General features: G+C 43.3%; 1 protein-coding gene across 16 annotated transcripts in view; it reads left to right on the top strand.

The window, feature by feature from the left end:
- Nucleotides 1-27,095, top strand: part of RIMS1 (regulating synaptic membrane exocytosis 1) — a 443,920-nt gene that overhangs the window by 92,283 nt on the left and 324,542 nt on the right. For 15 of the 16 annotated variants that reach the window (XM_068281486.1, XM_068281464.1, XM_068281474.1 and 12 more), the window contains exon 2: nt 17,136-17,349. In XM_068281486.1, coding sequence (XP_068137587.1) covers nt 17,136-17,349 — 214 coding nt within the window. Of the gene's footprint in view, nt 1-17,135; nt 17,350-24,450; nt 24,466-27,095 lie in introns of those variants that run through there. The other variant, XM_068281473.1, reaches the window with a different exon arrangement.

Here is a 27,095-nt window from a genome sequence, read left to right on the forward strand (position 1 = left end):
GTTGCTGTGTCCTCGATCCCGCTGATGTCACCAGGAGCATACTGCGTGGGCCCAGTATGGTCTGTGTCTGCGCAGTACGCTCCTTGCGACATCAGCGGGATCGAGGACACGGCAACGCAGGCGCAGTGGTTTTCAGACTTTAAAGTCTGAAATTCCAGAAGTGAACCGGAGGCGGGGCCGGAGCATCGGTGAGTGGCTGCACGGGCACAGGATGCCTGCCGGGGACTATTAGAAGCCCCGGGTAAGTTCAACTCATTTTCCCCCGACCCTCCTACAGTATCCCTTTAAAGGATACCCGAACTGACATGTGACATGATGAGATAGACATGTGTATGTACAGTGCCTAGCACACAAATAACTATGCTGTGTTCCTTTTATTCTTTTTCTGCCTGAAAGAGTTAAACATCAGGTATGTAAGTGGCTGACTCAGTCCTGACTCAGACAGGAAGTGACTACAGTGTGACCCTTACTGATAAGAAATTCCAACTATAAAACACTTTCCTAGCAGGAAATGGCTTCTAAGAGCAAGAAAGAGGTAAAAAGGGGAATTTCTTATAAGTGAGGGTCACACTGTAGTCACTTCCTGTCTGAGTCAGGACTGAGTCAGCCATTTACATACCTGATATTTAACTCTTTCAGACAGAGAAAGAAAAAAAAGGAAGACAGCATAGTTATTTGTGTGCTAGGCACTGTACATACCCATGTCTATCTCATCATGTCACATGTCACTTCAGGTATCCTTTAAAAGGCTGCATCGAAATATCCATCACTTGGTTAATGGCACCAAAAAATATCAATCCAACTCTTTTTCTATAATGAATGAAGAGAATTACATAAAGTATGTAGAAATGGCTCATGGCATTTTAGATATTTAGACTGCTCATAAGCACACAGTATTCTTTTCTATAGTTTTCTGCACCTGGTGTATATTTTGTTGTGCATGGTAATGAAAACAGTCACTGTCACATCTCTGTGTATACACCGACAGCGATCAGCTGATGCTAGATAAGTGTGCTTTCTGGTTGCTTGAGTCACCATGTGAAAAATAAGCCTAGCTAATAGAGCACTATACCCTGCTCTATATACATACCATGCACTCTGCATTAAATGTTAAAATACAGTAACTGAAAGTATATTAACTTTGGGGGAATCATGGAACCCAGGCTCACAGCTGAACCCACAAACATCCTAAGAAGTTGGCCTTAACCACTGCAAATACTGCTAACGATTTGGGCTGGTTGGGTGAACTACTGGTTAGATGAGTTCCAGATAGCCGGAACTCTTCTGCATTTGCACTATTCATGTATGTTTGCATCTTACGTTGTAGACCGCCACAGAAGATGGCAGCATTGACTGAATCAAGAATAAAATTAAAATAGAACCAGGGGCGTAACTAGAAATCATTGGGCCCCCCCCGCGAAAACTTTGGATGGGGCACCCTCCTGCCAAACCCACTCCCCCCGCTTTCTGCACAGGTAAACTGAAAACCAATGTTATTCAGTTGGCTAGCCGCTAGTGCACACTCGAATGTGTTTTCCCCATGCAGATAAAAAACAGACAGCAGTGAAGCACTGCATGCATTTTCTCTATCAATTACATTATTCAGTTGGCTAGTCTAGTGCACACTCGAATGTGTTTTCCCATGCAGATAAAAAACAGACAGCAGTGAAGCACTGCATGCATTTTCTCTATCAATTACATTAGCTTCTGTGATAAAACGTGTGTTTCCACACATACAGACACATATAGGGCTTGATTTACTAAGCGGTGCTAACCTACTTAGCACGTCTAAAGTCTTTAAAGAGAACCCGAGGTGGGTTTGAAGAATATTATCTGCATACAGAGGCTGGATCTGCCTATACAGCCCAGCCTCTGTTGCTATCCCAAACCCCCCTAAGGTCCCCCTGCACTCTGCAATCCCTCATAAATCACAGCCATGCTGCTGACAAACAGCTTGTCAGGGCTGGCTGTGTTTATCTCTATAGTGTCAGTCTGCTGCTCTCCCCGCCTCCTGCAGAACTCCAGTCCCCTCCTGCATCCCTTCCCTCCCTGCTGATTGGAGGGAAGGGACGGGGGCAGGGACCGGAGCTATGCAGGAGGCGGGGGAGCAGCTGAGACTGACACTACAGATGTAAACACAGCCTCACAGCATGGCTGTGATTTATAAGGGATTGCAGAGTACAGGGGGACCTTAGTGGGGTTTGGGATAGCAACAGATGCTGGGCTGTATAGGCAGATCCAGCCTCTGTTTGCAGATAACATTCTTTAAACACACCTCGGGTTCTCTTTAAGGCGTGCTAACCAGGGTGCTAAGTAGGTTAGCACCAGTTTTCTCAATCAGATCGCGCGCTAAGTACCGCGCGCAAAGTCCTATGCGCGCGCTAAGTCCCATAGGCTTTAGTGGGCACTTTGTGCGGAGCGCCCTGCGCTCTGTGCAGTACGCGCTCAAAACTTTGCGCGCGGTACTTTGCGCACGATCACTACTTCTCACATTTAAACTGAGTTTAGACGTGCTAAGGGCCAGTGCTAAAGTTAGCACTGTTTTGTAAATCAAGCCCATAGTGTGCAGAAAACGCATACAAAAAAATGACAGACAAGTGTGCTACCAGCCTCAGCTTATTACACTCACTCTGTCCATCTCTGATGGAGCAGAACCGGCGCTGCAGACTTCGCCAGCATCACTACAGTACACAGCACTTGGGAAGGGGTAGAGAGGTTGGGGGCTGTGCGCTATACACAAGAGCCTGCTGCACACTGAATAAGGACTGTCTACAAATCTTTGTATGATTCAGTGACTGAGCAGATGCAGTTATCAGAACACGTGCAGAGAATAGAAAGCTTTTCTCTCAGCGCCCAGACTGCTCAATTGTCACTAAAGGACACAGAACTTGGGGAGGAATAGACCAATGCTGTACACAAGACCCTGCTGAACACTGAATAGGGACTGTTTACAAATCCTCGTCTGCAAAACTTTTTATCATTCCTTATCAGTGGCTGAGCAGATGCAATCATTAGAACAATTGTGTAGAGAGCATACATTTTTCCCCCCTCTATTCTTGCCCTTAGTTGTCAGTCTCTCAGGACAGGGCCCCCTGTGGCTTCGGGGCCCCCCTGCGGCTGTACCCTTGCAGGGTCTGTTGTTACGCCCCTGAGAACAGAGTATCTAGCATTTTTTTTTATCCTTTTGAATGTTGTTTTTAATAAAACATTTAGTACTAACAAGCTTGTGTTGAATCCGTGTATGTGTGCACTTAAAGGGGAACTGAAGAGAGAGGTATATGGAGGCTGTCATGTTTATTTCCTTTTAATCAATACCAGTTGCCTGGCAGCCCTGCTGGTCTATTTCTCTGCAGTAGTATCTGATTAAAACCAGAAACAAGCATGCAGCTAGTCTTGTCAGATCTGACTTATAAGTCTGAACCACTGAAACACCTGATCTGCTGCATGCTTGTTCAGGGGCTATGGCTAATAGTATTAGAGGCAGAGGATCAGCAGGGCTGCCAGGCAACTGGTATTGTCTAAAAGGAAATAAACATGACAGCCTCCATATACATCTCTCTTCAGTTCCCCTTTAACAGTGAGCTTGGGTTTAACTGTACAAGTAAGCACCAGAACACTGCTATTTTTACAGCAGCCGGTCACATCAGGCATCCTTCAAAAAAACACACACCACGCACACACACACAATCAAATGATGCAGTCTAAAAAAAATGCGGGTATCAGCAAGAACAGAACCGTTACTAAAAACATGATACTACAAGACCTTTAAATGTAATGCTCTGTAACTTAATTATTTATGTCTTTACTACTTAACATTAATCTTTATTGATCCATTTTCCTTTTGTGCTTTACATTGATGGTACATTAATTTTTTAGATTACAGGAAGCATGAGCCTCTTATTTTTCTATAGTGATTTATGTGCATGCTTTTAGAATATGGAGCATCACGTCAGATATGTCAGTTAGTGGGATCTATAAAGTCTAATGCAGAACAGAGTGTTTAAAAATAAAATAATTGGCATTTATTTATAGTCCTCGCCAGGGCTATTCAGACTGGCAATGTTACAAAGACTGTGCAGAACTCACTTGAAGAAGCTTTTCATGGTGTTTCTATTCACGGCAGTAACTCATTGGAGGTTACTTAGCAGTGCTATGCAAAGTATGTTTGAGGGCTGGCCTTCACCACATCTTCAGTTTAATGTATTATTTTCAGTCCTGTTATGTAGCATTGCTGTTTACTTTTCTTTCATACCTTACCCTTTTGTTGTTTAGCCTGTATGGAACATTTAAAGTCGCAATTTAGGCCCACTTTATGTAACTACAATTCTTAGAAATGGGATTATGACAAATGTGCTTTTACAATATGATTACATAAATGTTGTTTTGCAATGTAAACATTTAAGTTCACTCTGTAAGCTGCCAGCAGTGGCCAAGTCTCTCCTGCTGAAAGTTTGAGTCTCCCCTACACTGCGCTTCTCACCTTCTGTAACTGTTGGTTGGTGACTTACCTGTCAGGGGTAGGCAGGACCAACTGCAATCCTTGCTACAGCCACACTTTCCTAGTGTTTGGTGACTTTTCCATTCATTTTCAGGCACCAGGATGGTGTAGCTGCAGCAGAAAATGTTGTCAGCTATGCCTACCTATGATGATCACTGTGACAATGTGTGGACTAAGCTTTCACTCACTGAGATTGGGGAAGGGAGGAAGAAAGGAAACCAGGTTGCTGTTATGCACACAAAAATGAAATATTCTTAGTTATTATTTAAAATGCACATATAGCTTTAAATACTTTCTTTTTACAACACTCACCTATAAAAAGTGTTTTCAGAATGTTTATATTTATCTTTTCCTTTTGAATAGCTTAAAGGATAACTGAAGCAAAAAAATATAGGAGAAGCGGGGGGAGGGGAGGGGAGTGGAGCTGGCATGTATGGTGAGCCGTCCTGAGGCTCACCACTCCCCCATTCTCCTTTCTGCCTCTCCAATGCTACTAATTGCCCTCTTCCGGGTTGCCGAAGTTGGGCATCTTTGCGCCTGCCGCTGGCCTCACCTGCGCTCATCCCACAGCGCGCGACCGCATCCGGGAGTGCTCTGTGTATGACGTCATGATTATATCAGCATAGAGCACTATTTTAAATGCACAATTATCAAATAACTTTTGTTGTTGAAACAAACCAAAAAAGTTGTTTGCTATTGGTCAAACAACTGATAAGACGCAGCTCAAGTTAATCCAACAGTTGGATTGACTTGAACTGCGTCTTATCAGTTGTTTGAATAGTAGCAAACAACTTTTTTGGTTTGTTTCAACAACAAAAGTTATTTGATAATTGTGCATTTAAAAGACTTTTGTTGAGCGTGTGTATGAGCCTTAACCCAACCCCAACTGATGTCTCTAACTGATACTCACCTTTTGACATCTTTTTCCTCAGCACTGTATTCCAAGCATCAGGAGCACCAATCTTCACAATCCATGTTCGGCCTTCTTCACAATCAATGTTCGGCCTTCTTCACAATCAATGTTCGGCCTTGTAATATCCAAACATAGTCTACCTAATCCCCCACTGTCTGTTTATAAATGTCAAGCACCAGCTATTGTTGCCAAACATTCGCACCTAAATGACCTCTGGATGAATAAGTCCAAAGCTAGCGGTGGTGGTGGGGGCACTACTGATATCATATCAGGTTTTTGCTGGCCTCTGGTTTTATATCAAGTGGTACAGTTGTAAAGCAGGTAATTGATCGATATCTCAGAGATATCGATCATCTACCTGATTTAAATAGTGTATGGCGACATTATCCTTTCAATCTGTTACCCTTCTTTTTGTGCTGTTCGGGATGTTGCTAATGAAACTGAAAAGGGCATAGTGTTTTTTTGCTAAACAATTTAATACTGCAAACAAAAGTTCTAACAGATTAAAAAAAAAGTCTATGATACTGTGATAAACCGCGGAAAAGCCGCCGCGTGTACTAGTCAGTCTCAAGTTGTCTGCCGTTGCGAACACTACGTGGAAGCACTCAGACCTTAGTCAGATCCTACAGTGTGTTAGAACCAGGAGGACCTGGGAATTAACACTGAGCCAGATTACTTCTGTGTATTATTGTGTTATCATTCTGTTATACTTAAGACTAGTTCCAGGGTGTTGAGACTACGGACCTCACACCCAAGATTAGGGACTCTGTGTTATCATTCTGTTATACTTCAGACTAGTTCCAGGGTGTCGAGACCATGGACCTCACACCCAAGATTAGGGACTCTGTGTTATCATTCTGTTATACTTCAGACTAGTTCCAGGGTGTCGATACCACGGACCTCACACCCAAGATTAGGGACTCGGTGTTATCATTCTGTTATTCTCCAGACTAGTTCCAGGGTGTCGAGACCACGGACCTCACACCCAAGTCTAGGAATACTTTGTACCATCATATTATACTCCAGACTAGTTCCAGGGTGTAGAGACCACGGATCTCACACCCAAGTCTAGGCATTGTTGATATCTGTTATGACCTATTGCATTCCTGACTATCCCTCTGTTTTCTGATTCGGTACCTACGCATATCTGATTACCTGTTGCCAAACCCTGCCTGCCTTTGGATACCGAATCAGCCTTCTGTCTATGTACCTTGTCTGTCCGTGTGTTGCCGACCTGGCTTGCCCGACCTTGAGAGCTATCTCTCCTTAAGAGATAGTCTCCAGCCCTGCTAGTGACATCCACCTTTCAGGTGTCACTCACCCACAGGTTCTTCCTACCTTCAGCCTGGGACTCCACCCCTTTGGAGGTCTCAGGCTGTTGGACGATTTTTGCACTTCTCAAAGGCAGTATCGCCCATACTGCCTGGGACCACCTGCTCCTCGGGTGGTCTTACTCAAAGTCATTACTGTTGCACCAAACACTCACATTATAAAGGTGTCCAGAGGTTAGTTATACTTAGATTATCGGTGATTCTGCAGATCATCAATAATCAGGTATAATCTGTATTCTTGGTGATACTGCAGATCACCAATAATCAGATTCTTTCTGTGTGCTGACACCGATCGTTGCAGATACCTTCTGAGACTTTTTCATGTTTCTAACAGTTATAATAATTAATTGGGAATGGAAAGACTTGTCTTGGCAAGATGTGTTGGAACAAAAATATATCCTTATAGATGTTTATTCAGTTCTCTTGGTAATGGCTGTATTCACTGATCTTAACTACATGACTGCCAAGTCACTGTGATAGATGTACTGTTTATAAACTGGAGCTGATGTTATAATGTGGTGAAAATGTGCTTTATCTATCATCCCAATTCACTTCATCACAGAAAACCATAACTTTCCTAAAAATGTTTGAAGTTTTGTTGGTGATAAGTACAATGCAGTGATGTGTAGTGAGGATTTTCAACCAGTTGCTGTTCAAGATGTTAACAGACTAAATGAGTTTCAACTTGGTTAGTAGTCAGTAAAAATAATGTGGTATCAATAAACATAATGTGATTCAGACTAAACAATGAGTGGCTAAAGGAATGTCCTGCTCTATAATATTAAGAGGTGGTGAAAGGTGGCTAAGGGTTAATTTAAGATTAGCATCCTTACAGGATAGGGGTTTTACACCTTGATTTTAGAAAGTGCATTCCAGTAAGAAGTTGTGAAGCAGTGCTAAGGATGTAGGTAATTGGCTAGCTCAGTATTACTAATGGTGCAAATCAGTTGTCCTCAAACTAAGGCCCGTGGGCTAAATGTGGCCCCCTGAGGCTTTTTTACCGCACCCCCCCCCCCCCCACACACACACACAAAATGTATTACTTATAAATGTGGTCAGCTACATCTTTAAATATTGGTTGTCTGCATATAGAATAGCAGTGCTGGCACCACCCATCCACATGGAAGCCATAAAGCAGTAATTTGCTGGTTTCCAATCAAATTCCACATCAGGTGACACTGCTGTCCAATTGGACTGCAGGTTGTGACCTGGGTATGCTTCACTGTCTGCCCCACAAAGACTTCTGCATCATTTTATGTATACTCCATCCCCCCAGCTGTCTGAAGTATGTTGACCCGGCCCTCGACCAAAAATGTTTGGGGACCCCAAGGTGTAAATGGTGTGAAATTCACTTTTAAAAGACAACAGACCTGTGAAGGATAAGGAGGCTGCCATATGTATTTCCTTTTAAAGTGACACTGACGCAAAAAAATATACAGTATGATATAATGAATTGGTTGTGTAGCACAGATAATTAATAGAACATTAGTAGCAAAGAAGATCGCCTAATATTTTGATTTTCAGTTATATAGTTTGTTTTATAACATTGCATCATTCTCTAATATTTGCAGTGCACACACTACATTGAGCATTCTAAATGATTTCACAGAGCAGGCTAATGACCTTTTCAACTTTCCTCTGCAGAAAAAAACAAAATACAGTGACAGACAGCTGAGATAATAAGCTTCAGAAGACAGAGCTGTCTTCGACTTTGAAAGTCGGAGAGTTCAGTGAAGCTCTTTTGCATAGATAACTGGAGTTTCTTAACTCTTCCTGTACTGGAAACAATATTAGACTCATATCTCTGTTACTAATGTGTTATTTCTTAGATGTACTACACATACAAATCATTATACCATAAGTTTATTTTCATGGGACGCAGCAGCAGGCGCTCGTGTACTACTCACTTCTTCCTGTTCTTGCGTTCCATCTCCCTGTAACAGCGGCAGGCACACAAACAGCGGCGGAAGTAAACAAATACTCACTTCATTGGATCGATTACGTGTGTACTTCTTACTTCCTGTTCTTGCGTTCCATCTCCCTGTGATAGCGCATATCTTTGGCTCCGTTTTTTGGCCCAGACCAAAACAAGAGCCACGGATACCAATGTTAAAAATAGCATTCCTCTTCACATGGGCGATCCGTGGGATCCGGATTGAAAAACTGAACGGAGAGTCCGGATTTGTCAGGACTTCACTGACCCAGGATACATGGAGGGGTAGTGAAAGGCAATGCAAAAACGGATCTTCCTTTACACAGAAAACTTTACATAGAGAAACGGAGGGAGATCCAGATTGCCTACTGCCTGCTCCGCCCCTCAATGTTATAGCTGTCCCCAGGTGGGCTGGAGGGGGAAGCAGCCAGGAAGGGGGGCAGCGGGCACAGAGGTGGGGAGGGCGGTTGGAACCCCCCTCCATCACCTGGTCCCCCCTTCCTCGCTCCCCCTCAAGCTAGTTTTGTTAAAATCAAGCTTGCGGGGAACTCACTTCTTTGCGTTCCACCACTTGCCGCGTCACTTCCTGCATTGCTGCCCTCTGCACTTTAATGGGCGGCATTGCAGGAAGTCACGTGGTGAGTAGTGGAACAAGGAAGTGAGGGAGTTTCCCACTCGCTGCTGGCTTGATTTTAAGGAGACTAGCTGGATGGGGAGCACGAAAGGGGGGATCCAGGTGAGGAAGGGGAGCCCAACCCCCCTCACCACTGCTGTGCCTGCTGCCCCCCTTCCTGGTTGCTACCCCCTCCGGCATCGCGGCCCCCTCCCCACCCACGGCTATGGGACACGGATACGTTTTTAAAAACGTAAATGGACTGGAAACATGCTCCAAAAGGGCAGCACGGATCTGTTTTGATCAGTTTACGTTCAGGTTTTTGAAAACTGGAGCCCAGACCGGGGATTGCATTGTGCAACCGCACTAGTGTGGACAGAGGCGCAGAGTAAGAGTAACTATTGGGAGTCGGAGTTGGAGTCAGATGATTTTTGTGCCGACTCCACAGCCCTGCCTAAGAAGCCTAGGCTATACATCACTGTGAGGGTGGGCTTACGTACCAATATATAGCTATAAAAAGTGTTTCTGATGCTGAAGCCAGGACAATTACAGTTAAAGTATGTTTTCTGAATAAGTTACTGCCGTCTACTATATATTGTCACAATTCCTCTTCAACTAGCATGTTTTACCCCCCACACACACACGCACACACACACAAACTAACTTTTGATATGAACCAGAAGAGGATTGAGACAGATTATCATTTACTAATGGAAACTAAAAAAAACAGCACTGGTTTGCTGAAGGGTAGACTCAGAAGTCTATCGAGGCTCTTGATGTCGTCATAAGTAGAAATGGTATGGTTACAGTTGTAGCACTGCTTTTAATCCAATGTGATCAAATAAGAAGCTATAATTATACTGGTGGTGCCTGCTTGACTCAAGTTCTGTATGGAAATTTAAAGAATTCCCAAGGTGCCTCCGTTTGCTCAGCATACATGCTGCACCCTCTGCATTGGTGCAGAGGCCTAGGAGGAACTCACACAGACACTAACACGCTTGTGGTATAAGCAGTATGTAAGAGGGAGGAACACACCTGCTGTATCAGAATGGAATATATTAAATACCATGAATAAGTGGAACAGCTGATTGTGGACAGACATTTTGGAATTCTCTTGTTTATATTATTTTGAGGGAAAGTATGTCCTTTATACAGCAGAGTAACCCTCAAGTTCCATACGCGGTAGCTCAAGAACCATCCTTTAGTGTTCCATGACAGCCCTTTCCCTCTAGCTGTGATCCCCTTCAAAAAGTAGATGGTGGCCATTTAGCTGATTCTATTTTTCCACTAACGCAATCTGTTTTTATCTGAATTGCAATTGCCGGCCTTTGAGATTTTTGGTGCAGTTGTATTCGTACACGACATATTGTGGGGCAATTGTGGGCACAATCATGGCAGTGGGAGTGGTCGTTTCAGAGTCACAATGGATCTCCCTAACAAAGGGGATCTGTTACTACTCTGAAATGAACATCAGTGATCGACAAATTGTAGTGTGTGTTTTGCAACAATAAAGGCTGGTTCCTGATCCACGGTGTGCAAACCTTGTTGATTTGAGGTGTGTAACCTTTATTGTGGACATTGCTTTATATGGAGAAGTCTCCTTGATACTGGAGACATCCTCATATGCTGTGCATCTGGTTATTACAGCATACCTGTTTACTGCAATACAGGAATATAGTTGTTTCTGTGCAGATCACGGAGACACCATATTGGCCATTCCACTAATGTAACCCATATACATACATTTGTACATGTGAGTAAAGTTTGATGTAAAAATAGAATAGTTTGAAGCCCTTTTTGTGTTTTATTACAGCCTGTAAATAAAGGAAGTGCAAAATGTGCGCTGGACTGGTACAGGAATTACTGCTATGTAAAATTCATCAGGCTGTACAGTTCACAAAGCATTTATGTGTAAAATGACCACCCAGAGATGGACCTGAGTGATCCTGGAAGTGCAGGGGAGTTCAGTGTGGAGTTGTTTCACAATCTCTTGGTACTCATCCAAGCTTTGAGCTTAATGGTGGTAATAAAAAATGGTTTTAGAGCAAACCTGTCAATAATAATATTATATGCAGACCTAGTTAATGCAATGCTGGCGACTGGAGGTGCTTGTATGCATGCTTAGTTTCTTGGAAGAGCGTTTCAGGACCTCAGCACATTCTAATATGCAAAGCCTAAATTTCATTGATAAAACTGCATGTTCCACCCCTTCCCATGCTTTGAGCCTCTCTCCTGGTACATTGTTGCTCTGGACATAAGGGTGTAATGTCCAACTCTGCAGAAGAAAGCTCTGATTGGGTCTTGAGGCTGACGATTCATTCTTTGGGAACTTTCTTGTAATGGTAGAAAACCCTGGTCGTGATCCCGGGAAGCGGGAGTACGGTAGCCTAGGGAGTGTCGGTAGGGATGGCTCTGCTGCTACCTGTTACAGTGTGTGCCTGCTTCTAATTACAGCATGTACCTCTCTCCTAAGCCTTACACACAGGGGGTGCCTTTCTCCATTACTTTTGGTTACTTAGGGAACTTGGGACCTATTAATAAAATATTAATAAAGGTGCAAAGTGTATATTTAGTATATACATTGTTGCTTGTGAATTTTTGCTATTTTCGATTTCTTTTTCACGCTTATTGCGAAAATGCAAAAAAATCAATAACTTTTACTGTAAAAACACAAAGAATCAATATTTTTACCACAAAAATGCGTAAAAGTGATATTTTTACTGTAACTATTTTACTGTGAAAATGTGAAAAATCTGTATTTTTGCTCAAAAATCAAATTTAACATAATTTTCGCAAAAATGAATGCGAAAAGAATATTAGCATTTTTGCTTATCACTGAGTATATACTGTATTAAAGAGAAACTCCGACCAATAATTGAACTTTATTCCAATCAGTAGCTGATACCCTCTTTTACATGAGAAATCTATTCCTTTTCACAAACAGACCATCAGGGGGCGCTGTATGGCTGATATTGTGGTGAAACCCCTCCCACAAGAAGCTCTGAGTACCGAGGTACTTCTGGCAGTTTCCTGTCGGTGAACTCTGTTACATTGTGGCAAATAGCTGTTTACAGCTGTTTCCAACTGCCAAAACAGCAAGCCGCAGCTACATCACTTGCCAGCAGTAAAAATGTCACCTTGTAATAAATGTCAGAATATAAATCAGGGATTTAAAATATTTTACAATGGGCAAACACTGACTAAATCATTTATACATAATTATTGTAAAAATGAAGCACTTTTTTATTACGTTATTTTCACTGGAGTTCCTCTCTAAGTTACAGTTTGAACTGTCAACCTGCAGATTTTTATTGGATCATCTTTACCAAATGATGACCATCTTCCAGGTGGCACAATCGATTCATTTCAATGGAATTTGTGTTTCGCATCACTTCTGGTCAGTTTCTGGCTGTCATTGGCCGACATCATCACAGTGTGCTCACAAACATTGCAAGATGCTAAGGCCCGGTTCACATTAGCGGTGGCCATCCGGAATCGCCGAGCCGGACCGCTTGCAGAACGGACGCACGGCATAGCAATGAAAGCCTATGCGTCCGTTCACATGCGTCCGTTCTGCCGGACCGGATCCGGGCCGGATCCGGACTCCGGCGTCCGTTCCAACATGCGCTATTTTTTGGTCCGGCTCCTCCGGCAGCCGTATCCGGGGCGGAGCCGGACTGCACCATCCGGCCAATACAAAGCAATGAGAGCCGGAGAGCGCACAACACACTGGCTACAAAAACCGGACGTTCTACCCCACTTCCTATGCATTTTGGATGGGGACCACATGGGCCCAGCGTTCAAAGAGTGGGGCAGCAGCGATTTCATGCTGGAGCTCTTTTTGGCAGTAACATGTCTGATATGTCTGACAAGGAGGCGAACAACAGGAAGGAGAGAATTCCCAGGTTTACGAGTAAAAAATGCCTGGATCCATGGTCCCAACTGCAGTCTCTGTATCCACGGATGGTCTCCACACGTCCACTTGTCTCCAACAATGACCCCAGACCCTTCTGCTGACCTCCCAGACCCCAGGTATTTACAGGATGTGTATCTCCTTAAGAAACCGGATCCGGACCGCAACCGTGTTCACACCGCACGGAAACCGGATGCAAACGGACCGGATCCGGACCGGATCCGGATAGGAACCGTACGGATCAGGTCCGGTCCGGATACGGTGCGGTCCGGACATCCGGTGCGGTTTTTACTAAACCGCAAGTGTGAACGGGGCCTTACTGGCAGAATGCAAGAATTTCCAAATTTCCACCCTCTTTTTAGTCACTAACCTACACAGGAACTGGCTAGATCATTCACACTTCTAGCAGCGTACTTACAGAAATGTTTGCAAATAAAAACTTTGGTTTCTTCAAAAAAGTTAAAAGAATTGTGATGCGCATCTATTATACCATATACTCCAGTATAAGCCAACTCGAATTTCACCATAGAAAACAAAACAAAACTACGGGGAAAACACATCCTTCACACTTAGTCAGAGAGTTTCCCTTTAGGAGAAAAAATGAACTTCCACAAATTAGATAATGTGTCTGCCTAGTATTTATGTCCTTCAATCCTTGCAGGTAACAGTTACTCACAAAGCAGATAAGTGCATAATGCGAGACACGTAATATTCCCTTTTTAGTTGCAAGGACTAAAGGTGCCCATACATGGTGACTTTTTTCCCTCAAAGTGAGCGCTTTGAGTGCGTCCCAGATTTGTTGATTTTCCATAGATTCTCTAACTGCTGTCCATGCCATCTTAAAGCAAACCTGATCTGAAAATTAAAAGTCAAAATTAACATACACAGGTCATACTTGCCTCCCGTGTAGTCACTTATCAACTTCTTTCTCCTTTCTCGTGTCCTGTTTGTCCACTGTGATCAATGGAATTCTCCGTTCTCCATTTAAAAATGGCAATGACCCTATCACAGCTTCCGGGTCAGCAAACTATTAAACTGTAATATCGCACACTTGAGCCATAGGGAAACATGGACATTACCTTGCACATCAGTTGTCCTTTCAGCTATAACTGACAGCAACTGATATATTTCAGTTCTGACAAAATCTTGTCAGAACAGGATGGGATCGTTGTCAGAAGAAAATGGTGAGCTTCTGAGAGGATATTATGGCGAGGTAAGTATGTAAAATTCATTTACATGATGTGTTTATTTTAAATTTGACTTGCTTCAGGTTCCCTTTAAAAATGTTTTGCATACACATACATACAGACACACACAGGCACAAACCTGCATACTGGCAAAAAGGCGGTCAATTTCACAAACATAATTTGTTTTCCAGAAATTTCAATTTAGATACCAATGCTCTGAACTACCTCAAATTTCCCTTGTCCCACTAACTGTTCTGTGCTCATTGGACACTGATTGGTTAGTGACTAGAACCAGAGTGATCAGAAGTCTTTATGTTAAACTATACAGTACATTAAATTATTATTATAATTATTTCTAAATCAATAATTGTAATTCGGGTAACAGACATGCAGCACAATAATTGCTTGAATGGCCATCTAGTTATATAATTATCTACAAGTGGACATCTGTACTATCCAGCAGAAAATATTTTGTAATAATCCCTCTGACACAATTGCTTTCAATAAAAATTTGGAAGCATTCAACATATATGATAGGATCTTGTAATGTCAGTTCATTCCACAGACCAGTCAAACACATGCAAGTTCAGAACAACACTGCAAGTCTAATTTCATTTTCTAGTCTTATTTTACCTTTATGTTTGAAATGTTGTTGTTTGGTTTATTGAGCGACCAAGGGGCAATAACTTTTTCACACAGTGATAAGGGTTTTGGTAAACATTTTTCCTTTAATAAACCAAATGAAAATGAAAAAAAAAACTTGGTTATTACGTTTAATCAGTTCGCCTCTTGCATATACAAATGTATTTTATATCAAACATATAAGTGGTATAAATAATAAAAAAAAATGGTGTAAATCAAGAAGGGGACAAGTACTTTTTTAATACATTGCATGTAGTAGTAGACATACTCTAGTATTGTCAAACAGGCAATGAGAGAAAGCATGGCGCACAACAAAGGGACAGCTTTAAAAGTTGCTCTTTGTATCTTCCAAAGCACGGTATACATTTTCATGACTGTCCCCAGCAATGATATTTTCAGAACATTTGGATGGCAGTTTTGAATTGACAGTTATACTCCATTATACTCACCTACTATTGGCTCCCAGCCAAGCAGCGTGTTCTGTTTTATTATCAGGGTATGGTAAGGACACACAAGCAGTCACTGCATAATAAGCGGTATTAGGTTAGGCAGTCTGTCGGCTCCGTGAAGCTGGCCCCCCTACAATCAGCACAAATAAAACTTCCATCATGCTTGGTTAGTGCTACGTTAGTGCCCATTTGTTCTGCAAAAATGAAGGTTTGTGCTGCTTTCATTTTGAAGATAATAGCACTTATTTTCTTTAAAACAATACCATCAACCAGCGCCCATACAACAACCTATGGACATGAAACTGGTATGTTTGGATAGCACTATTTCTGTGCTCATTTATACTGCAGAAATCATCTATCTTTTATAGTTTTTGAGATATTCAAGTTTTCATAAAGGTCAAAAGTTCACTCAGCCTCAATCAGCCTTTGCAATGTTGTAGGGGGGCTGAGTGAACTTTTGACCTTTATAATCAATAATCAAGCTAATCAAGCACAACACTATTACAGTGGCTAAATATATAAACATATCAACATTTTTATATGCCTCTCTGGCTCTTTAACTACCTAACGACCACGTCACGCCAATGGGCGTGAACGCGGCTGCAGCTCCAGGACTGCCTAATGCCAATTGGCATCAGGTCCTGGAGCCGGCTGCTGCAGGAGATCGCACGCAGGCTGTACACGCATCTCCTGCTTGGGGGGCGGAGCTCTTCTCCGCCTTCAGTCTCCGAACGGCGATCGCCGCTCGGGAGACTGTTAGAAGGCGAAACCGACGTCTTTTCTGTTAGTACTGCGCTGCAATCAGCAGCAGCGCTGTACTGGGGACACTGCTGGGGGACAAGAGAGCGATCGGCTCTCATAGGGTGAATTCAATTAACAAAAAACCCTAAATATTAGGGTAATACACGGGGGGGGTGATCAGACCCCACCAACAGAGAGCTCTGTTGGTGGGGAGAAAAAGGGGGGGAGCACTTGTGTGCTGTGTTGTGCGGCCCTGCAGCTTGGCCTTAAAGCTGCAGTGGCCAATTTGTACAAAATCAGCCTGGTATTTAGGGGGGTTTAAAATCTTAAAATTTAAAATATATGTAAACCTATACAGATAAGAAGTACGTTTCTTCAAGAGTAAAATGAGTCATAAATTACTTTTCTTCCACGTTGCTGTCACTTACAGTAGGTAGTAGAAATCTGACAGCTTTTGAACTAGCCAATCTCCTCATGGGGATGTCAAGGTTTTCTTTATTTTCAAAAGCACTTAGTGAATGGCATTTGCTCCGTTCAACTGCCAAAAAAGTGTGCAGCGAGCACAGAGGCTGGCCAGCATCTTTTTATAAATCTTTTTCCAGTAGTGTCTTTATAAATAATAAAGGCCATGCTGAGAATCCCCTATGGAGAGATAGACTAGCTCAAAACCTGTCTGTAATGTCAGTTTTCTACTACCTACTGTAAGTGGCAGCAATATAGGAGAAAAGTAATTTATGGCTCATTTTACTTTGGAAGAAACATGCTTCTTATTTGTATGTGTTTACATGTATTTTAAAGTTTAAGATTTTCATGACAGTGGTCCTTTAACAGATGATGCTTGTGTAACTGTATGCTTTTTTCCTGGGTTGGTAGCTGGTGTCCTGACCTCTGATTACGTTTATATTCCTTGTACAGGCGGTTACACCAACAGTTTGAAAGCTACAAAGAACAAATCAGAAAAATAGGTGAGGACACCCACCGCTACCCTGGGGAACATAAGGACGATGCTCCAACGTGTGGAATCTGCCACAAAACAAAGTTTGCAGATGGCTGCGGACATCTATGCTCTTACTGCCGAACAAAATTCTGTGCCCGATGTGGAGGTCGTGTTTCCCTTCGGTCAAACAATGTAAGTTTGCTTTTGCTATATAAGTATTTATATGCTGGAATTTGATTCTAGACTTTTTTCTTTTTCTTTTTTTTATTTCATATCTTGAAATGTTTTACAATTCTAATTAAATATTTGATGAAGAAAAAAGTATAAAAGTATACATGTACTGAAATTCACATGCAAAGATTACTTATAGGCCCTTATTCAATTCACTTTGTCTCCTAAGATTTCTCCTGGGTGGTGATATTATTATTATTATTATTATTAATATTATTATTATTATTATTATATTTGTATACCTTGACAATAAAATGTCTTTTAAGAAGCCACCAACAAACAAGCGAATACTCAGAACTATTTTGACAGTGTTTATATGTTAAATAATAAATATTTTACATATAAGATGAAGAATTATCTCCTAGGAGAAAATTGAATTGAATAAGGGCCATAATCTGCTAAAGTAATATGCAAATTCACAACTTCTCATGTAAAAGAGAAGTCTATACAAGTAAGACTCTGGACCTGCCCCTAATGTAGTGCAACACATATTAGTTTCACTTCCACTCATGACACACATCTCTGATTGTCCTCTCTTTTAGAGATGGTCCGAACCTCCGATTTTCGGTTCGCAAACTGCGAACTTCCGCGAACCGCAATAGGCTTCAATAGGGAGGCGAACTTTAAAAACTAGAAACCCTTATGCTGGCCACAAAAGTGATGGAAAAGATGTTTCAAGGGGTCTAACATCTGAGTTTTTGCATGGATGAGTGGGATAGATGCCAAAAGTCCCGGGGAAAAAATCTGGATTTGACGCAAAGCAGCGTTTTAAGGGAAGAAATCACATTGAATGCTAAATTGCAAGCCTAAAGTGCTTTAAAACATCTTGCATGTGTATACATCAATCAGGGAGTGTAATTAGAGTACTGCTTCACACTGACACACCAAACTCACTATGTAACGGACCGCAAACAGCTGTTTGTGTAGTGACGGCCGTGCTGGACTGGTGCGCACCATGGCGAGAGTGCAGGCCATGGCAATTTTCAAGCCCATATGGTCGCCGGGCTGTGGTAGCTCAATGATAGATCAACAGTGACTGTCCAGCTGATCAAATTTAGTCTGGCCACAATGAAGCAACGACCTTATTATCATGGGTGTGCCCCCACCCCCCGAGGCACTCATATAGCTGTCGGTCATTGCTTCATTGTGATACTCAAGCCCCTTCACCGCGGCAAGGTAATCATCACGAAGGGGAATTGGCACATGTACATGCCTTTTGTTTTGTTGTTGCAGCTGCAGTGCAGCCAGAACAATTAGGCAGGCATGTACATGCACCAGAAAAAAAAGTATAGCGGCCGCTGCTAGCAACGGCCTTAAAAATTCAGGAATCCACCTGGAGTCCTGGACTCTGTTGGTGGTGGCGGAGAAGGCAGTCAAGCGGCCTCCGGGCGGAGGTGCTGTGTGGGGAGCGACTTAGTCTTGGGGCAGGCAGTCACATGGCGTGCAGGCAGAGATGCTGTGTGTGGGCACTGACTTAGTCTTGGGGCGGGCAGTAGCCCTCCGGGATCCATGCCTCATTCATTTTGATAAAGGTCAGGTACTGAACACTTTTGTGACTTAGGCGACTTCTCTTCTCAGTGACCATGCCTCCAGCTGCGCTGAAGGTCCTTTCTGACAGGATGCTTGAGGCAGGGCAAGACAGAAGTTGGATGGCAAATTGGGACAGCTCTGGCCACAGGTCAAGCCTGCACACCCAGTAGTCCAAGGGTTCATCGCAGCTCACAGTGTCTACATCCACACTTAAGGCCAGGTAGTCGGCTACCTGCCGGTCCAGGCATTGGTGGAGGGTTGATCCGGAAGGGCTAAGGCGAGGCGTTGGACTAAAGAATGTCCGCATGTCCGACATCACCATGAGATCGCTGGAGCGTCCTGTCCTTGCCTGCGTGAACATGGGAGAAGGATTACTGGCAGTGGTACCTTTATTGCGTTGTGCTGTGACAACACCCTTAGACGCATTGTAAAGCATAGTTGCCAGCTTGTTCTGCATGTGCTGCATCCTTTCTGCCTTCTGGTGAGTTGGTAACATGTCCGCCACTGCGTGCCTATACCAAGGGTCTAGTAGTGTAGCCACCCAGTACAGCTCATTCCCCTTGAGTTTTTTTATACGGGGGTCCCTCAACAGGCTGGACGCCATCTGCACAAAGTTGGATGCAGACGTACTATCCATCTCCTCTTGCTCTTTTACAGTGACGTCAGGTAAGTCTTCCTCCTCCCCCGAGCCACGAACAATACCACGGGAAAGTTGAGCAGCACAAGCCCCCTGCGATGCCTGCTGCGGTTGTTCTTCTGCCGCCACTTCCTCCTCCAAAGAAACACCTTCTTCATCATCCGAGTCTGACTCCTCTTCCCCACATGACTCTTCCTCCTCCTCCCCCCTCTGTGCTGCCGCAGGTGTTGAGGAAACATCTGGTTCTGATGAGAATTGATCCCACAACGCTTCCTCCTGTAACTGTTCTTGTTCACGCTCCTCCACAGCTTGATCCACCACACTACGCACGGCACGCTCCAGGAAGTAAGCGTACGGGATCAAGTCGCTGATGGTGCCTTCACTGCGACTCACCAGGTTGATCACCTCCTCAAACGGCCGCATAAGCCTGCATGCATTTTGCATGAGTGTCCAGTTGTTGGGCCAGAACATGTCCATCTCCCCAGACTGCGTCCTTCTACTGTAATTGTAAAGGTACTGGTTGACGGCTTTCTCCTGTTCTAGCAGGCGAGAGAACATAAGTAGGGTTGAATTCCAGCGAGTCGGGCTATCACAAATCAGCCGTCTCACTGGCAACTTGTTTCTCCGCTGAATATCAGCAAAGCATGCCATGGCCATGTAAGACCGCCTGAAATGCCCACAAAACTTCCTGGCCTGCTTCAGGACGTCCTCTTAGCCTGGGTACTTTGACACAAATCTTTGAATGACTAGATTCAGCACGTGCCATGCAGGGTACATGTGTCAGCTTTCCCAAATTCAAAGCGGAAGTGAGATTGCTGCCGTTGTCACACACCACGTTGCCGATCTCCAGCTGGTGCGGGGTCAGCCACTGATCCACCTGTTAAGAGCAGCCAGGAGAGCTGCTCCAGTGTGACTCTCCGCTTTGAGGCAAGACATGTCTAAGATGGTGTGACACCGTCGTACCTAGCATGCAGCATAGGCCCTGGGGAGCTGGGGCTGTGTAGCTGGGGCTGTGTTGCTGGAGAGGAGATCGCAGCACCAGTAGAGTTAAATTACCACTCAGCCAAGGAGGAGGAGGATGACGACAGCGAAGAGGATGTAGCAGGAGGAGAGGAGGTGGCAGGAGGCCCACCTGCAAGCCGTGGAGGTGTCACAAGTTGGTCCGCTGCACAGCATTGTACTCCCTGCTTGCCATCGGTCACCAGGTTGACCCAATGGGCTGTGTAAGTATGTGCCTGCTCTGACCGTGCTTGGCAGACCAGGCATCTGTGGTCAGGTGGACCCTTGACCCAATGCTGTGTGCCAGAGATGACACCACTTGCCTCTCAACTTCACGGTACATTTTGGGTATCGCCTTTTTAGAGAAATAATTGCGGCCTGGTATCTTCCACTGTGGTGTCCCAATGGCCACAAATTTACGGAAGGCCTCAGAGTCCACCAGCTGGTATGGTAACAGCTGGCGAGCTAACAGTTCCACGAAGCCAGCTGTCAGATGTCGGGCAAGGGGGTGACTGGCAGAAATTTGCTTCTTTCGCTTAAAGATTTCCTTTACAGACACCTGGCTGCTGTGGGCAGAGGAGCAGGAACCGCTCAAGGTCAGAGGTGGAGTGGAGGAGGGTGGCTGTGAAGGTGCAATGGAGAAAGCGGCTGAAGATGCTGCACCTGAAGGAGGAAGAGGAGAAGGAGGGTGGCTTTTCTTTTGTGTGCTGCTTTTGCTCAGGTGTTTGCCGTTTGTGCCTTTTCTGCATGTGCCTTCGTAAGGCAGTTGTCCCTACGTGGGTGTTGGCCTTTCCACGGCTCAATTTTTGGAGGCAGAGAAAACAGATGGCATTGCTCTGATATGAGTCAGACACATTAAAAAATTTCCAAACCGCTAAGCCCCCCTGGGGTGATGGCACTATGGTGGCATCAGCAGCTGACGTTGAAGGGCACGTTGGCTGGCTGTCCATAGGTGGCGATACATGGCGCCGGACACTGCCACCAGCTGTTTCTGACGATGAGCTCCCCCTGCTTCTTTCAGGAACTCGTCTCCTCATACTCCTCTCTGACTCCCCCTCTGAACTGTCCCCCTTTTCATCTCCTCTATTGGGAACACACGTGGCATCCGTATCATCGTCATCATCATCATTATCCTGCCCAGCTTTGCTTGCCTCAGACACCTCCAAAACAGCACCAACAGCAGGTAATTCATCCTCCTCCTCACACATTACGTCCAGAGTGTCGCCTAACTCAGACATATGAGGTGGTGTAACTTGCTTAGCGCCTTCATGTGGTTTTAACAATAATGGCAGTGCATCAGTGATTTCCCCACCAAATAACTCCTGCGAACTGTCAAATGCAGCGGATGTGGTGCTTGTAGTAGCGCTGGTGGCTGCGGAAGATGAGGTGTTCTGTGATAAATAGTCAACCACGTCCTGACAATCTTGGGAGTTGATGGGACGTGTCTTCTTCTGAGCACTGTACTTTGGTCCAGGGCCGCACAAAATCACATCAGCACGACCTCGCACAGACCTGCCGGGTGGCCTTCCTCTGGGTCTGCCTCTACCTCTGCCTCTACCTGTTTGTCCATTTTGTCCATATCGGGGGGGATGAAGTGAAAGGTATGCACTGACATGACTAATGCAATGGGCAGTCACACAGGTGCAGTTAACAGGTATGCACGGAGTGGTATATCACACTGCGTGCAGTCATGTAGGTAGGTGGGTGCACTAAACACAACAGGTAGGTATATGCAGTGATGGGTATTACAAATGTGCACCTGTCTCACACACGTACCGTGAACAGGTACAGTGACTGGTGGTATTAAATATCACACTGCGTGCGCTCACGTAGGTAGGTGGGTGCACTGAAGTGATCCACGGGTAGGTGGATAGTGATAGCTGATAGTGTAATGGTTAAGGGCTCTGCCTCTGACACAGGAGACCAGGGTTCGAATCTCAGCTCTGCCTGTTCAGTAAGCCAGCACTAATTCAGTAGGAGACCTTTGGCAAGTCTCCCTTACACTGCTACTGCCAATAGAGTGCGCGCTAGTGGCTGCTGCTCTGCTCTGGCGCTTTGAGTCCACAAGGAGAAAAGCGCAATATAAATGTTATTTGTCTTGTCTTGTCTTGTCTTGTATCATCAGGCGCCTGTAGGCACGTGCCTTATGGTAAATCTGGCCCTGCCTGTCTGTATTAGGGAGGTCAGAACAGCTCTTACTGCATAAGAAAAGAATAACTGCTTGGTCTACAGGGAGAATATGGAGAGTGAGGTAATTACGTGACTGCTGTTATACTGTATATCAGCTGAACATCAGACTATTTATAGACATTCAGATCTGTTACTTTTGTTATGTGATTCCCTTTTTTTTTAAACTTAAAGAGAACCTGAACTGAAAATAAAAAGTCAAAATAACCATACACAGGTCATACTTACCTCCTGTGTAGTCTACTCATCAATCTCTTATTCCTCTCCTCTGTCCCATTTGTCCACTGTGATCAAGGGAATTCCGTCATCCATAAAAATGGCTATTACCCCATAACAGCTTCCAGGTCAGCACACTGTTAAACTGTAATATCACCCACTTGGCCTAGTGAAACAAGGACATTACCTTGCACATTCAGTTGTAACTGACCGCTGCTGATATAACTGATAGCAACTGGTATATTTCAGTTCTGACAAAATATTGTCAGCACTGGAAGGGATCACTGTAAGAAGAAAATGGTGAGCCTCTGAGAGGAACTGACAGTGAAGTTAGTATATAATATTCATTTGCAGCTACGTCATGTGTTTATTTTAAATAATTTTACTCGCTTCAGGTTCCCTTTAACCTTTTCTGGATGCAGCGGATTGAAATTTAAACTGTTTGAAGCCATTTATACCTGCCAGGGCATACTTTTTATACTCCTGTCTCCACGCACCATCACCACTTCTTTGCCGCTAAACCCTGCTGTAATAACAACTGAGCTCTGTGCATCGGCCAGGCAAATTTCATTGGCTCCTGACTTGAGCCAATCACAGTGATCACTACTGACAAGTGAAAAAAGGCCCTGTTCCTAATGTCTGTTAAGGGCTAATTATTTTACTTCAGATTAGGGCAGATGTGAAATGGTACAGCATTAATCTAGTTGATTAAAGTAATGAGTGCATGATTATAGTTGGCTGACAAGCCACCTTACCAGTAAATGCAGTGCATGTAAGTCTTCACACCAAATACATAGTTATAAAGTTAAGAGCTTAAGCACCAGAAGTTGCCGGACACAGACCCTGGGGACTGATTTACAAGAAGAAGACTAGGCAGGTAATTATAAGAGGATCCTGTAAATTTGTATTATAGGCTGGATATGCGCTTTAAGTAATGCGCTGCTTTCATTTTGATGTCACTGTTCTGTTTAACTTTGGATTTGGTGTGCTGATTTCTAAACACTACATTTATTTCAAATTGTGTTTAATGATTTCTGTTTATTAGGGCTTACCTTACCATGGTTTTCACAATCGTCCAAACCTAACAATCTGTATTCATTCAACCCTTACCCCGGTGATGATGCAATACAGATGGAAGAAGCTGGAAGAGATTGCAGTCTTTAGAGCACATGACACATACATTACTTTGTTGCATATACTTACTAGCTACTGTGCAATCCATGGGCATGTTTCTAAAGCAGGCTATTGCTACTCCTGATTGTTTAATACAGAAGTATATACAATAGCCATGTTAACTGGTTCTCCTCTTTAATAGATCAATCACAGGGTTTATTCACTTTGAAGTTTTTGTGCATGGCCACTATTAACGTCCTTGCAGTAGATCAAGCATGTGTAAAGAAGTACACAATTGGAAATATTCATTTTCTTTCAGTTGACTGGTGTATTTTTTCAATACTTTGTTTTTCCTTAACCAGCACCCTCAGATTTCAGCTGCACTGCTACTACAGGTGAGACATGACACTGTGGCAGAATGTGTGTTGAGGCAATAAGAATAACAGTAAGAAAAGGGGGGGGGGGGGGGGGATGTACCATTGTGGTACTACAGAGAAGGGTCTCTAGCAAGGGTCCAATTTGCACACAGCCTACTGGAAAGTCATTTTATTAGGATTACGGGGAAAACTTAATGAATCTATATTTTATTATCATTGTTAATAGCTGCTTAACATTTATTTTTGTTATTTTTCTCCTTCTTCCCTGCTTCCTTGGATGTGTTCCAAAAGGAGGACAAAGTGGTTAGAATCTCTTCTTTCTCTTATCTTGTATATGATAAAATGCTGAAATATTTCACTAGACATTATGGTGCCAAATGCGTGGGATTTGTTATTGTGTAGTTTTGACAGTCATGATGTAGCTACTCTTCAATCACTCGCTCGGTAAATTAGATTAGATACAATTTGCAATTTAAATTACTTTTCTTTTGTCAGGTAACCTATATTTGTTGGAGGTTAGAAACAAAGCTGCAGTTGTTCTCCTATTTTTAAAACAACATATAAATACTATATTCTGAAGTTCAAAAGAAATGAAGGCACTTACCATAAACATAACATGTTGACTGGTCCGATTAATGTGACACGTCTTTGCATTAAAACACACAGTCCCTTATGTACTACAATATCAGTTGTCCTGTATGTCCCTTGCAGTGTTAACCTGACTGCTTTACTTGTATTAGAGCAGAGTGACAGAGACATTGACATCTGTGCCAGGGATTGGTTTTAGGAATTTCTCCATTTCTCTATGGGGTAACAGAACGTAAGCAATCGCTTGCCAGCTGAGTGTGGCCTTAGCCTGGCAAAACTGGGTGGCATCTTTAATAGATGTAATGGATATTTAGCACAGGATCAGTGAACTGTAAGTGGACAAATAGTATTTACATATGCTTTGTTTTAAGCAACTTGTTTGTTTTTAGGGTAGACAATAACTATTTGCAGTTTGGACATCAGCAGAGCATTACTCCAATATACTGTAGGTGTGTGTGTGTTTGTGTGTGCGTGTGTGTGTATTTATTTATTTTTTTAAAGCACTTTTACATTTTATAGATATTTATGTCCTCATATGAGAGGATTTCTTACAGCAGTGGAAGTTCCCCTGACCAGGTTTTTAAAGAGGGTTTTATTTAAATCAAAAGGCTTTTTCACAGATTAAAACAGGCTCTCCTTTAAAGATAAACTCCAACCTAGAATTTAACTTTATCCCAATCAGTAGCTGATACCCCCTTTTACATGAGAAATATAATACTTTTCACAAACAGACCATCAGGGAGCGCTGTATGACTGATTTTGTGCTGAAACCCCTCCCACAAGAAGCTCTGAGTACCCGGTACTTTTGGCAGTTTGTTACATTGGCCTCAATTCACGGAGCATTATCAAACGTTTATCAAACACTTTATCAAACGTTTGATAATTTACCACATGGGTAAAATCTCATTTTAAATTCACTAAGGTGGTATATATTTATCGAATGTTTTACCGATAAAACGTTCAACAAATATATAACACCTTGGTGAATTCAAAATTAGATTTTACCCATGAGGTAAATTATCAAACGTTTGATAAAGTGTTTGATAAACGTTTGATAATGCTCCGTGAATTGAGGCCAATGTAACAAGGTTCACAGACAGGAATTAGCTGTTTATAGCTGTCTCTAACAGCCAAAACAGCTAGGAGCAGCTACATAACCTGCCCACAGTAAAAATGTCACCATGTAATAAATGTCAGAATGTAAATCGGGGAGAGGAAAGATTTTACAATGAGCAAACACTGACTAAATCATTTATACATAATTATGGTAAAAATTAACTACATTATTTTCACTGGAGTTCCTCTTTAAGTTCCTGCACAGGGCTAAAAAGCAATAGTATCTGGAATCAGGATGTTAATCAGATATTGCCGGTAAAGCCTGGCCTATTTTTAATGATCTAGCTATAAAAACCTCATGTAACTACTTTTCAGTATTTTGATGGATTGCTAATGGTGTATTCTAGAACAGTATACACAGAGGTCCCTCTGTCACTTAAGTTAGTAAAGTAACATGCAGAGTTGGTTACTTTTGGGGCTATTTATCATATCTAGCAAAGGCTTATGACACGTTAAGTGGGTCAGACTCACAGAATATTTATGAAACCTCATTTCACAACTGCAGAAGCCAAGTGAGCAATGGTGTTCAATTTTACCTACGTCAGAGTTCTATAAACAGCTAATTCTTAAAGGGAAGGTCCTAGCAAAAAAAAAAAAATGAGATTCACTTACCTGGGGCTTCTACCAGCCCCATGCAGCCATCCTGTGCCCTCGTAGTCACTCACTGCTGCTCCAGTCCCCCGCTGGCAGCTTTCTGACCTCGGAGGTCAGGGCCAAATTGCGTACATTTTTACACATTCCCGCTAGTGCAGGATCATTAACACATACATTTTTACGCGTTAGTGGTGAAACGCGTAAATTTTTGTTCCTGCACTAGCTGGAATGCGTGAAAATGTATGCAATGTGGCCCTGACCTCCGAGGTCAGAAAGCTGCCAGCGGGGGACTGGAGCAGCAGTGAGTGACTACAAGGGCACAGGATGGCTACATGGGGCTGGTAGAAGCC

Source organism: Hyperolius riggenbachi, chromosome 4 (genome assembly GCF_040937935.1).
Source record: "Hyperolius riggenbachi isolate aHypRig1 chromosome 4, aHypRig1.pri, whole genome shotgun sequence".
NCBI lineage: Eukaryota > Metazoa > Chordata > Amphibia > Anura > Hyperoliidae > Hyperolius > Hyperolius riggenbachi.